This window comes from Coregonus clupeaformis, chromosome 36, assembly GCF_020615455.1.
Source record: "Coregonus clupeaformis isolate EN_2021a chromosome 36, ASM2061545v1, whole genome shotgun sequence".
NCBI lineage: Eukaryota > Metazoa > Chordata > Actinopteri > Salmoniformes > Salmonidae > Coregonus > Coregonus clupeaformis.
This window is the reverse complement of record NC_059227.1, coordinates 20956434-20971310: the sequence shown is the minus strand read 5'-3', so window position 1 is coordinate 20971310 and position 14877 is coordinate 20956434. Positions and strand designations below refer to the sequence as shown.

Here is a 14877-nt window from a genome sequence, read left to right as displayed (position 1 = left end):
TATAACTTGCCAGGATGAAATTTTAAGACCCAAGCTATAGGCTTTTGTAGCAAAGTCCAAATGACAGTATAACGGCAAACTTACAGAGTTTATTTGATTTCTAGAATGTTTTAATTATATGGCGAAATTTTCCAATGTATTTTTTTTAAACAATTTGTATAGTGCTAAATATGAAATATGGTAGCCACCTTTAGTTATACCCACATACATTTATAATTGTCAATTTAGATTTAGTTTCCTTACATTTTGCATCATTACGTTACATTGTTAGTTTACCTTTCTTTCCTCTGACACGTTCGTGTGGTTGTTCATGAGGATCGCTAACAATAGTGGATCATATTAGGCTAACCAATTACAACTTGTGCAATAATTTGGGACATGTAGCCTATTTGAATCATAATGGAACACAGACCATACAGCAGTTTAAACCTGGAACCTGGCGCACGGTTCACGGCGACTGGACAGTTCCATGATTAATGGGAATTATAGGGTAGATGTATAGGGCTACTACTCAAACCCTATTGTACACTTTTCTCACCTTCCAATATTTCATAGTTTGAACAATTGAATATGGCAACTTTCAGGATGAATCGAACCACTGTATTTTTTATTCACAAATATATTTTGTGAGTAAAGGCTCTCCAAACCTGTTTTTTAAAAGTATTATTCATAAATACTTTCCTAACCCTAAATAATATAAGATCAGAGTATTTTAAAATCTACCAATTGGTGCTGAACGTGAGAGAAATATGTGTGTATTTACATGGCTTTCTTTCATTGATCCCTAATATTCTGAACCGTTCTCTCCATATATTCTAATGAGTCTGTCAAGAAAATTCTAATGAAAAGATACACTAAATGTAAAGGGATGGCTTTAGATTGAATGAAAACTTCACGAGACAATCTGTTACTCAGTAAGTGGGAGGGTTTTCAGCGGTTTAATTAAATTATATTCAGCGCGCAAGGGAACCACATCTGCAAAGCCCATTACGCACCTGCATAAGGTAAGTCTGAATACCAACTACTGAAGGCGTGCATAGGAAAGGTGTACATTTCCTAAGTCTGAATCGGGTCCTATGCGTCCCCAAATCAACCCTTGGTTCTCTCTTGCTCTTTCACTCTCACTCTCTTTCTCTCACTCACTGTCTTTCTCTCTCTCTCACTCCTACTCTCTCTCTCTCTCACACACACACACACACACACACACACACACACACACACACACACACACACACACACACACACACACACACACACACACACACACACACACACACACACACACACACACACACACACACACACACACACACACACACACACACACACACACACACACACACACACACACACACACACACACACACACACACACACACACACACACACACACACACACACCACTGATGAAACACCACTCAGGTTGTTGTCAACCTGTGATCCTACTGCTTGTCACACTTGCTTCAGAGCAGTGACCTCCGTTTCGAGTGCATTTCTGCTGACGTTAATGGACCTCGTCATTTTCTTAATTTTACCATTGTTAACAGCAATTAACAGTAATATGAATTGGTCCAATTAAATGTTGTTTGTTTGCCAATATGTCTCTGGTCTCATCTGTGCTTATTTGGCTCTCTATCTAAAACAAAAAATGCAAAAAGAAAAGCTTTTGAAAGAAAGAAGTGTGTGATGTTAATGATGACCACAATAAGAGCCAGTGACATATACAGAATGAGTGGTGACTGAGTCAGGAAGTCAACTCTCTCCTTTAATGGGAACTGTCTATCTGTAGGCCACATCTCCCCATCCACGTGTGTCACTACAGATAGATGAGTGAGAAGAGAGAGAGAGATGGACAGAAAGGTAAAGGGAATCATGATAGGAGTGGCTCAGGAGATAATAGTGTTAACGAGAGAGAAGAAAATGAAAAAAAGAGGGGGTGAAAGACAAGGAGAGACGTAATGGAACAAATTATGTAAAATGTAATGAAGATGAAAAGAAAAAGAGAGAGGAAGAGAGAGAACCTGAACCATGCCTGTGATATAGCCGACCAATCAGCCTGTTACCAACCCTTAGTAAACTTTTGTAAAAAAATGTGTTTGACCAGATACAATGCTATTTTACAGTAATCAAATTGACAACAAACTTTCAGCATGCTTATAGGGAAGGACATTCAACAACCACAGCACTTACACAAATTACTGATGACTGACTGAGAGAATTGATGATCAAAAGATTGTGGGGGCTGTTTTGTTAGACCTCAGTGCAGCTTTTGACATTATCGACCATTGTCTGCTGCTGAAAAAACATATGTATTATGTGTTATGGCTTTACACCCCTGCTATATTGTGGATAAAGAGTTACCTGTCTAACAGAACACAGAGGGTGTTCTTTAATGGAAGCCTCTCCAAATCAGGAATTCCCCAGGGCAGCTGTCTAGGCCCCTTACTTTTTTCTATCTTTACTAATGACATGCCACTGGCTTTGAGTAAAGCCAGTGTGTCTATGTACAGTGGAGGAAAAAAGTATTTAGTCAGCCACCAATTGTGCAAGTTCTCCCACTTAAAAAGATGAGAGAGGCCTGTAATTTTCATCATAGGTACACGTCAACTATGACAGACAAAAAAAGAGAAAAAAATCCAGAAAATCACATTGTAGGATTTTTAATTAATTTATTTGCAGTTTCTCAATACTTTGTTATATACCCTTTGTTGGCAATGACATAGGTCAAACGTTTTATGTAAGTCTTCACAAGGTTTTCACACACTGTTGCTGGTATTTTGGCCCATTCCTCCATGCAGATCTCCTCTAGAGCAGTGATGTTTTGGGGCTGTCACTGGGCAACACGGACTTTCAACTCCCTCCAAAGATTTTCTATGGGGTTGAGATCTGGAGACTGGCTAGGCCACTCCAGGACCTTGAAATGCTTCTTACGAAGCCACTCCTTCGTTGCCCGGGCGGTGTGTTTGGGATCATTGTCATGCTGAAAGACCCAGCCACGTTTCATCTTCAATGCCCTTGCTGATGGAAGGAGGTTTTCACTCAAAATCTCACGATACATGGCCCCATTCATTCTTTCCTTTACACGGATCAGTCGTCCTGGTCCCTTTGCAGAAAAACAGCCCCAAAGCATGATGTTTCCACCCCCATGCTTCACAGTAGGTATGGTGTTCTTTGGATGCAATTCAGCATTCTTTGTCCTCCAAACACGACGAGTTGAGTTTTTACCAAAAAGTTCTATTTTGGTTTCATCTGACCATATGACATTCTCCCAATCCTCTTCTGGATCATCCAAATGCACTCTAGCAAACTTCAGACGGGCCTGGACATGTACTGGCTTAAGCAGGGGGACACGTCTGGCACTGCAGGATTTGAGTCCCTGGCGGCGTAGTGTGTTACTGATGGTAGGCTTTGTTACTTTGGTCCCAGCTCTCTGCAGGTCATTCACTAGGTCCCCCCGTGTGGTTCTGGGATTTTTGCTCACCGTTCTTGTGATCATTTTGACCCCACGGGGGTGAGATCTTGCGTGGAGCCCCAGATCGAGGGAGATTATCAGTGGTCTTGTATGTCTTCCATTTCCTAATAATTGCTCCCACAGTTGATTTCTTCAAACCAAGCTGCTTACCTATTGCAGATTCAGTCTTCCCAGCCTGGTGCAGGTCTACAATTTTGTTTCTGGTGTCCTTTGACAGCTCTTTGGTCTTGGCCATAGTGGAGTTTGGAGTGTGACTGTTTGAAGTTGTGGACAGGTGTCTTTTATACTGATAACAAGTTCAAACAGGTGCCATTAATACAGGTAACGAGTGGAGGACAGAGGAGCCTCTTAAAGAAGAAGTTACAGGTCTGTGAGAGCCAGAAATCTTGCTTGTTTGTAGGTGACCAAATACTTATTTTCCACCATAATTTGCAAATAAATTCATTAAAAATCCTACAATGTGATTTTCTGGATCTTTTTTTCTCAATTTGTCTGTCATAGTTGACGTGTACCTATGATGAAAATTACAGGCCTCTCTCATCTTTTTAAGTGGGAGAACTTGCACAATTGGTGGCTGACTAAATACTTTTTTCCCCACTGTATGTGGATGACTCAACATTATACATGTCAGCTACTACAGCGACTGAAATGACTGCAACACTTAACAAAGAGCTGCAGTTCGTTTCAGAGTGGGTGGCAAGGAATTAGTTAGTCCTAAATATTTCTAAAACTAAAATCATTGTATTTGGGACAAATCATTCACTAAACCCTAAACCTCTACTAAATCTTGTAATACATGATGTGGAAATTGAGCAAGTTGAGGTGACTAAACCGCTTGGAGTAACCCTGGATTGTAAACTGTCATGGTCAAAACATATTGATACAACAGTAACAAAGATTGGAAGAAGTCTGTCCATAATAATGCGCTGCTCTTCCTTCTTAACAGCACTATCAACAAGGCAGGTCCTACAGGCCCTAGTTTTTACTGTTCGGTCGTGTGGTCAGGTGCCACAAAAAGGGACTTAGGAAAATTGCAATTGGCTTAGAACAGGGCAGCACAGCTGGCCCTTGGATGTACATAGAGAGCTAATATTCATAATATGCATGTCAATCTCTCCTGGCTCAAAGTGGAGGAGAAATTGACTTCATCACTACTTGACATGTTGAATGCACCGAGCTGTCTGTTTGAACTACTGGCACACTGCTCAGACACTCATGCATACCCCACAAGACATGCCACAAGAGCACTCTTCATAGTCCCCAAGTCCAGAACAGACTATGGGAGGTGCACAGCACTACATAGAGCCTACATGACTACATGGAACTCTATTCCACATCAAGTAACTGATGCAAGCAGTAAAATTAGATTTAAAAAACAGATACAAATTCACCTTATGGAACAGCGGGGACTGTGAAGCAACACAAACATAGGCACAGACACAGGCATACACACACACGATAACATACACACTATACACACAAGTGCACATGGATTTTGTAATGTAGATATGTGGTAGTGGTGGAGTAGGGGCCTGAGGGCACACAGTGGGTTGTCAAATCTGTGAATGGATTGTAATTGTAAAATCGTATAAACTGCCTTAATTTTGCTGGACCCCAGGAAGAGTAGCTGCTGCCTTGACAGCAGCTAATGGGGATCCATAAAACATACAAATATAAATATGTGGCTAGCTATCTTAAGATGAATGCACTAACGGTAAGTCGCTCTGGATAAGAGTGTCTGATAAATGACTAAAATGTACAGTTGAAGTCGAAAGTTTACATACACCTAGGTTGGAGTCATTAAAACTCGTTTTTCAACCACTCCACAAATTCCTTGTTAACAAACTATAGTTTTGGCAAGTAGGTTAATGCATCTACTTTGTGCATGACACAAGTAATTTTTCCAACAATTGTTTACAGACAGATTATTTCACTTAGAATTCACTGTATCACAATTCCAGTGGGTCAGAAGTTTACATAAACTAAGTTGACTGTGCCTTTAAAAAGCTTGGAAAATTCCAGAAAATGATGTCATGGCTTTAGAAGCTTCTGATAGGCTAATTGACATCATTTGAGTCAATTGGAGGTGTACCTGTGGATGTATTTCAAGGCCTACCTTCAAACTCAGTGCCTCTTTGCTTGACATCATGGGAAAATCAAAAGAAATCAGCCAAGACCTCAGAAAAAGAATTGTAGACCTCCACAAGTCTGGTTCATCCTTGGGAGCAATTTCCAAATGCCTGAAGGTACCACGTTCATCTGTACAAAAATTATAAACACCATGGGACCAAGAAGCCGTCATACCGGTCAGGAAAGAGACGCGTTCTGTCTCCTAGAGATGAACGTACTTTGGTGTGAAAAGTGCAAATCAATCCCAGAACAACAGCAAAGGACCTTGTGAAGATGCTGGAGGAAACAGGTACAAAAGTATCAATATCCACAGTAAACGAGTCCTATATCGACATATCCTGAAAGGCCGCTCAGCAAGGAAGAAGCCACTGCTCCAAAACCGCCATAAAAATGCCAGACTACGGTTTGCAACTGCACATGGGGACAAAGATCTTACTTTTTGGAGAAATGTCCTCTGCTCTGATGAAACAAACATAGAACTGTTTGGCCATAATGACCATCGTTATGTTTGGAGGAAAAAGGGTGATGCTTGCAAGCCCAAGAACACCATCCCAACTGCGAAGCACGGGGGTGGCAGCATCATGCTGTGGGGGTGCTTTGCTGCAGGAGGGACTGGTGCACTTCACAAAATTGATGGCATCATGAGGAAGGAAATTATGTAGATATATTGAAGCAACATCTCAAGACATCAGTCAGGAAGTTAAAGCTTGGTCACAAATGGTCTTCCAAATGGACAATGACCCCAAGCATACTTCCAAAGTTGTGGCAAAATGGCTTAGGGACAACAAAGTCAAGGTATTGGAGTGGCCATCACAAAGCCCTGACCTCAGTCCTATAGAAAAGTTGTGGGCAGACCTGAAAAAGCGTGTGTGAGCAAGGAGGCCTACAAACCTGACTCCGTTACACCAGCTCTGTCAGGAGGATTGGGCCAAAATTCACCCAACTTATTGTGGGAAGCTTGTGGAAGGCTTCCCGAAACGTTTGACCCAAGTTAAACAATTTAAAGGCAATGCTACCAAATACTAATTGAGTGTATGTAAACTTCTGACCCACTGGGAATGTGATGAAAGAAATAAAAGCTGAAATAAATAATTCTCTCTACTATTATTCTGACATTTCACATTCTTAAAATAAAGTGCTGATCCTAACTGACCTAAGACAGGGAATTTTTACTAGGATTAAAAGTCAGGAATTGTGAAAAACTGAGTTTAAATGTATTTGGCTAAGGTGTATGTAAACTTCCAACTTCAGCTGTAAATGTAGAAAGGTAGGAGAGTAAATTATGGATAGAGGAGTGTCTAGGTACAGCCGGTATGTTCCCTGGCCTGGACACACAGCAGCAGGCTGTTACCCTGTACAGTACAGTATGTATGTACTGTGATAGCTATAACAGGTCTTAATAGTAGTACACCCGCTGTGATCATCACATAGAATTGATTAAGGAAGAAACAAATTAAGGGAATGAAGGGAGAATGAGTTGGTGTTAAGTCAGGGATGGGCAACTTTGATGGGGGTGGGGGCCACAAAAAAACGGAACTCATCATGAGGAGCCGCAGTGGCTCGTGGGTCTGAGTACAAGCGCCATGCTCTACCAATTGAGCTACAGAGGACCACTTCATAGTTCTGATGTCTTCACTATTATTCTAGAATGTAGAAAATAGTAAAAATAACGAAAAACCCTGGAATGAGTAGGTGTGTCCAAACTTTTGACTGGTACTGTATATATATATATATATATATATATATATATATTTATTTATTTTATTATTATTATTATTATTATTACAAAAATGGGGAGGGGGGGATTCGTCTGTGAGCCTACAAAAGAGGGGCGGCCACCACTTGACCATCCCTGCATTAGGTAATGAGTAGTACAGTAAGCTTGGACACCCAGTGTAAATTTTGGTTACCACGGTTGCCATTTAAACTGTTGTGTGGAGTGGACTGGAGAGGGTAGTGCAGGACAAACAGAACAGGATCTATGTCCAGAAAAGATGGACTGCTGACTGAGCCCTCTTCCGCCTGCCTGTTAAGGCCTGGTAACACGTGGAGCAGCACTAAGGGGGATAGAGTAGTGGTGGTGCTGTGTTGAATCCTCAATTACTACTGTATGAGCGCACAAAAAGGGAGAAACAATTATCTCAGCACCCCCACACCTAAACATCTTCCCCCGGCCATGGGAGTCAATACATAGCTGTATTCACAAAATCAATCTCACTCATCTATCGCCTCACATCAACACACCATGCAGGGGTAGAGGTTCCCTTTGAGCATGTGATGGCGAGGCGGGCTTCTCATCTCTCTCTCTCTCTCTCTCTCTCTCTCTCTCTCTCTCTCTCTCTCTCTCTCTCTGTCTCTCTCTCTCTCTCTCTCTCTTGATCTCTCTCGCGCGCGCAACAGTGAGTCTGACGTCACTTGGGTGTAATAGCGCTCCACCGCTCACAGACTTCAGCCTTTACAGTTCTGGCTCTCGAGCTCTAGTCACTCTCCTCCGCGCCGGTCAATGCTTCAGGTCGCACCTGCCCTCGGTGTCTCGCCCATGCGAGGGAAACAGAACAAAACGAGGGCTTTACCTGAGCGGTTTAGAAGAAAGGGACGGTTTTGATTTTCTATAAAGACGGTTTTCTCCTAAAGCTCTGTGTGAAACGAAGGTATGTAGCCTACATCGTCCATTTACATGGAAACAAAAACTTGGTGGATAGACCGTATGTTACTTTATTGACTTATGATAATATTGTTTATCAGTTTGTTTCGTTTTTAGGAGTTAAGTGGGACAGGGTTGAAGTTTTATCCACGATCATAGCCTATTATTCAGTTTCAAGTTTCAGCACCATGGATAGCTCCTCGAGTGCTGCTCTTCCTGTGGTCTCTAAACTTGGACACAACGCTTTTGGATAACATTACCTTGTTGTCATAACAGTTTTAGATATCTGTCTTTTGTGAGGTTTTCATGAATCAGGGTTGACGTTTTTAGCCTACAGTTGTTGAGTTGCCCAAGTTTCAGCACCATGGATGGCTCCTACTTTGTTGTCTACTCATACCGAAGCCTAATTTAGTGACATACACTGAGTGTACAAAACATTAGGAACACCTTCCTCATATTGAGTTGGACCCCCTTTTGCCCACAGAACAGCCTCAATTCGTTGGTGTTGAAAGCATTCCACAGGGATGCTGTCCAATGTTGACTCCAATGCTTCCCACAGTTGGCTGGATGTCCTTTGGGTGGTGGACCATTCTTGATATACATGGGAAACTGTTGAGCGTGAAAACAAGGCAGCGTTGCTGTTCTTGACACACTCGAACCGGTGCGCCTGAAACCTACTACCATACCCCGTTCAAAGGCATTTAAATCTTTGTCGTGCCCATTCCCCTTCTGAATGGCACACATACACAATCCATGTATCAATTGTCTCAAGGCTTAAAAATCCTTCTTTAACCTGTCTCCTCCCCTTCATCTACACTGGTTGAAGTGGATTTAAGAGGTGACATCAATAAGGGATCATAGCTTTCACCTGGATTCACCTGGTCAGTCTGTGTCATGGAAAGAGCAGGTGTTCCTAATGTTTTGTACACTCAGTGTATATTTCAAATAAATAGCTACACAGACTATCTGAGTTAACCCTGGATAATGCAGAGACAGAGCGTCAAAATAAATTCCACGCAAGATGAAGAATTCGGGGTTAATGTTCATGAACATCAAATGTATACTTACAATGCAGGTTCCTTAACCTCCAGTGCCAATTTTCAGACTCACAAGTTGACAGTTACCCTGTGGATAATGCAGAGACAGAGAGTCAGTGAAACAATTCCACACAAGATGAAGAATAAGGGGTTGATGTTCAGGAACTAGCTAGCTAAATTATACAAAAGACTAACTTACATTGGCTATTGGTCTGTCCATAGGCAGTTAAGGCTCCAGACCAGAAGGATCCACTGCTGGGAAAACTATGATTATTTTTAGCTAGAAATAATCTAGCTAGTTAGCCAGTTCTAGCTATATTGCGGTCAGAGAAACCCAACCCTCACAACAAAGCTAGCTAGCAAGCAACACATTGCTTGGCAATAAACATTTAACATTAACTAGCTAGCTTTGGCAATTCAATTATATCCAACACATACAGTACATGATGTGGTGGCAAGCTAAAAGAGCTAGCTAAATAACTAGCTGTGTTAGCTAGCTCGGTGAAAACTCTTGCTTGCAGGGAGTTGAAGAAAATATCTTGTTCACCCGCCTTGTGAAAAACTGATTTAAAATCTGTGCTATGATTATATCATCAAATAAAATGCCATTATCCATGAGAAAGATTTTTGGTGCTGACAGATGCTCTTCTCCTTCATCTGAAGAAAAATTATAAATTGCAACAGTTGGAGGCGGGGCTTGGGAACATATTTCAAATTGGGATTGACATCTCAGAAGAAAAATGTTCATGTGTCTCTTTTCGAAATAAACATAGCTAATTTTGCAATGTTTCATTGCAGGTAGCCTCAATAGCTGTATAATTTATTTTCAACTTTTGCATGCAAACCCCCCTTTGAGAGGTCAATAGACTCATTACAATTCAGCATGATACATGTGGGGCAAAAATATATTTAATTAACATATATTTTAAAATATATTTACATACATATTCTATGATGTGCTCTAGTTATATACCTGTCCGACCGGCTCGATTCGGTCTTATGTAGCAAAATTGAAAATTACGTTTTTTTACTTTGGATAAAAGTAGAGACTCAGAGCTAGAAAATTGTATATCATACACTACAGTTGAGGAACAATGGGAAAGTAATTCTGCTTTGAAAGTTGATAAACTTTTGAGAAAATGATCCTTGAATGTTTTGGTACACCTACTGGAGAGCTCTTCTTTGTCTACACCCATTCAGCATCATTCACACCCTCTTAAGCCCCACCCATCTCTTTAAGGATTCACTTGGCCTTGTGCTATACAGAGTATTGTACTAAACAACCAAAGATTTCAAGACTAAAGGCTGGTTTATACTACGTCTATCGACATGTCTGTAGACAGTTGTCGCAGTGACATCATGTACATTCTATTGTCGTACTACATCAAACTTGTTGTTTTCGTTATGAAAAAGTATAAACACAAAACCGACAGGATGCATTACATCAGCAGCCTCGTGGTCCAAAATAGCATAACTGGTGTATTTTAACACCAATAAATCCATCTGTTTAAAAATTAATTTATTATATGTCAATCTAGCAAACCAGGCAACTTTCTAAACAATGTTTTGGTTCGTTTCTAGCTTATGAATTACTAGCTAATGTTAAGTTGTTATGACTATATCATATAGCTGACAACGTCTTAACTTTAGCAATTTTTTATTTGTTATTACAAGAAAAGAAAATCACAACAAGATCATTATTTAAAAGTGAATGGCAAGCTAATTACAGAAAATAGCTTACGGTTGTGAGTGTGACGAAATAAAAGCAGGGCATTCTACAGGAGAATTTTAGAACTTGGACTCTATCTCATTGTCCTAACGTTATATCCTAATTTGACTTTGGAGCAGGTCATGTTGTTCTTCACATTACCGTCTCTGGTAAACACACACTATATCAAATACAACGTACATTTATTTGTCACATAAACAGGATACAGAAGGTGTAAACGGTACAGTGAAATGGTTAGTTGCAGAGTGGAGTCTTTTGTTTAGACATAAAGACTCCACTCAACAATGAACCATAATCCCAACTCATAATGTTACTACCTGAATCTACTGGTAGCTAAAGCTAACCAACTAGCTAGGTTCAATGTTAGCTAGCTATAAATAGGCTATAAATAGCAATGCAAATGGCTCTGAGATACGAATAATATTATTACACAGATCATACATGTAACGTTAGCTAGTGAGCCAGCCAGCTAATGTTAGCTAGCTAGCTAACAGTACGCTTTAACTTGCAATGAAACCGACTTTGACAAAATGTGAAACTTATAATATCTGAAAATGTAGCTAGCTAGACTATCTTACCCATTTACATGGGAACGCTTCTCCCTCTCTGTCATGGATGCCATGGTTTCCTTTAGTTTGAAGATGTAATCCGGAGACAGGTGTTTTATACAACAGCCTTCTTCTGTGTGTTCTCTTTTCGACTCCCTCCGCAATTATTTGCTGCAGGAGGGACTGGTGCACTTCACAAAATAGATGGCATCATGAGGAAGGAAAATTATGTGGATATATTGAAGCAACATCAGTCTGGAAGTTAAAGCTTGGTCGCAAATGGGTCTTCCAAATGGTAATGACCCCAAGCAGACTTCCAAAGTTGTGGCAAAATGGCTTAAGGACAACAAAGTCATGGTATTGGAGTGGCCATCACAAAGCCCTGACCTCAATCCTATAGAAAATTAGTGGGCAGAACTGAAAAAGCGTTTGCGAGCAAGGAGGCCTACAAACCTGACTCAGTTACACCAGCTCTGTCAGGAGGAATGGGCCAAAATTCACCCAACTTATTGTGGGAAGCTTGTGGAAGGCTAACCGAAACGTTTGACCCAAGTTAAACAATTTAAAGGCAATGTTACCAAATACTAATTGAGTGTATGTAAACTTCTGACCCACTGGGAATGTGATGAAATAAATAAAAGCTGAAATAAATCATTCTCTCTACTATTATTCTGACATTTCACATTCTTAAAATAAAGTGTTGATCCTAACTGACCTAAGACAGGACATTTTTACCAGGATAAAATGTCAGGAATTGTGAAAAACTGAGTTTAAATGTATTTGGCTAAGGTGTATGTAAACTTCCGACTTCAACTGTATATTTTAATGCGTGAGGTTTCTGTATGGGTAGGCATTGCATCTTTTTACATATTGCAAATTTGAAACTAAACAACAATCTCTCTGTATCTCATTCTCTCTTCAGGAGGGGAAAGCAGACATGTGCGTAGACTTGAACAAGACTTTCCTGTGTAACGACACCGCAATGACGGTCGCAGTGGCTGGAGAGGCTCTCCCGTGGATGGAGGTTGACTTTCCAGAGCGCAATGGCAGCCTGGAGCTTTCCACCGCCCCTCTGGACTTCCCCATCAACCCGTGGGACATCATGCTTTGCATGTCGGGCACTGTCATCGCCTGCGAGAACGCCATCGTAGTGGCTATCATCTTCTATACGCCCACCCTGCGCACCCCCATGTTCGTGCTCATAGGGAGCCTAGCCACAGCGGATTTACTAGCAGGCATGGGATTAATCCTCAACTTCGTGTTCCAGTATGTCATCTCCTCAGAGACTGTCAGCCTTGTTACTGTTGGGTTCCTAGTGGCCTCCTTCACGGCGTCCATAAGTAGCCTGCTGGCTATAACAGTTGACCGGTACTTCTCTTTATACAACGCACTGACTTACTTCTCGGAGAAGACACTCCACTACGTGCACCTGATGCTGGTCAGCACATGGGGCGTGTCTCTGTGCCTGGGCCTGCTGCCTGTGCTGGGCTGGAACTGCCTGGATGACCCGAGCTTGTGTAGCATTGTGCGCCCGCTCACTCGCAGCAATGTGACCTTGTTGGCGGTCTCTTTCGTCATCATCTTCATACTCATGCTGACCCTCTACTTCAAGATCTGCAAGATCGTGTGCCGCCACGCGCACCAGATCGCTCTCCAACAGCACTTCTTCACCACGTCGCACTACGTGGCCACCAAGAAGGGTGTGGCCACGCTTGCCATCATCCTGGGCACCTTCGGCACGAGCTGGCTACCCTTCGCCATCTACTGCCTGGTGGGAGAGCGCGAGTACCCGTCTGTATACACGTATGCCACGCTGCTTCCGGCCACCTACAACTCCATGATCAACCCAATCATCTACGCCTACCGTAATGCCGAGATCCAGCGCTCGCTCTACGCGCTCTTCTGCGGCTGCTTTCAGACCAACGTAGCCACCCGCTCCAGGTCACCCAGTGAAGTTTAGAGGGGTGCTGAGTGAGAACTTTGAGGACAATGTGTGTGTGTGTGTGTGTGTGTGTGTGTGTGTGTGTGTGTGTGTGTGTGTGTGTGTGCGTGCGCATGTTGACCTTCGACGATTCGCTTTCAGTTGACCGTTAAATCCTTTAAACAAGAGGACTCTGCCCTTAAATGTATGTCTAACATAAGCATATGCACTTTAATGCGACTGAAGACAAGGACACAGTCTGTCTGAAATGCTGTGAACAACAGCTTTTGTGATAAAAAAAAACCGGCATTATGTATTTATATGAGAAAAGAATGAAAAAGCGAGCACTTTATTGAATGTATTTGAAATCCAAAGCAGTATTGCATAGGCCGATATATGTTGGAGTTATTGGTTACTTTGTATTTGTCAGTACTGTGGGTCATTTTCGATTTTGTTAAGTTGTCTATTTGATTGTACATTTTATACGAGATGAGTATATGAATAAAATGAGAAAATAAGTGTGCACCTCATGTGTTTGACTGCCGCATGTTTCTCTGTAAGTGTTCTCTTGCCGCACCTGGGTTGTTTACTTTTCGATCAGCATCTTCCTGTCTTCTCAAATCAAATCAAATCAAATCAAATCAAATCAAATTTTATCGGTCACATGCGCCGAATACAACAGGTGCAGACATTACAGTGAAATGCTTACTTACAGCCCTTAACCAACAGTGCATTTATTTTTAATAAAAAAGTAAAAATAAAACAACAACAAAAAAAGTGTTGAGAAAAAAAGAGCAGAAGTAAAATAAAGTGACAGTAGGGAGGCTATATATACAGGGGGGTACCGTTGCAGAGTCAATGTGCGGGGGCACCGGCTAGTTGAGGTAGTTGAGGTAATATGTACATGTGGGTAGAGTTAAAGTGACTATGCATAAATACTTAACAGAGTAGCAGCAGCGTAAAAAGGATGGGGTGGGGGGGCAGTGCAAATAGTCCGGGTAGCCATGATTAGCTGTTCAGGAGTCTTATGGCTTGGGGGTAGAAGCTGTTGAGAAGTCTTTTGGACCTAGACTTGGCACTCCGGTACCGCTTGCCGTGCGGTAGCAGAGAGAACAGTCTATGACTAGGGGCGTCAATTGGGTATGGCAGAGTATGGAAGTCTCCATACCCTGGCTCAACACCAACAATTTAAAGTAGGCTACTAAAATCTTTCCAATCCCAATTAAAAGGCACATGCAGTTGGCTTTAGGACCATGCGCACCAACGCGGGAAGGATGTTTGTCTGGCTGGACGCCTTTGAAAGAGCACATTGACGCAGCTGCAGTGAACAGAGCGACTTTTCTCTCAAAACAGTACAGAGGTGGAAGATGGCTGTAGATGGCTTGGTAACTGCTTT

At 41.8% G+C, this 14877-nt stretch overlaps 1 protein-coding gene across 1 annotated transcript; it reads left to right on the top strand.

Annotated features, from left to right (window-relative positions):
- The first annotated feature begins 8086 nt into the window (after positions 1-8086).
- On the top strand, positions 8087-13919 carry LOC121552794 (G-protein coupled receptor 6-like). Its single transcript, XM_041865833.2, has 2 exons — positions 8087-8253; positions 12483-13919. Exon 2 carries the CDS (start codon positions 12498-12500, stop codon positions 13518-13520), a length of 1023 nt encoding a protein of 340 aa, XP_041721767.1. The 5' UTR covers positions 8087-8253; positions 12483-12497; the 3' UTR covers positions 13521-13919.
- The last annotated feature ends 958 nt before the right edge of the window (positions 13920-14877 follow it).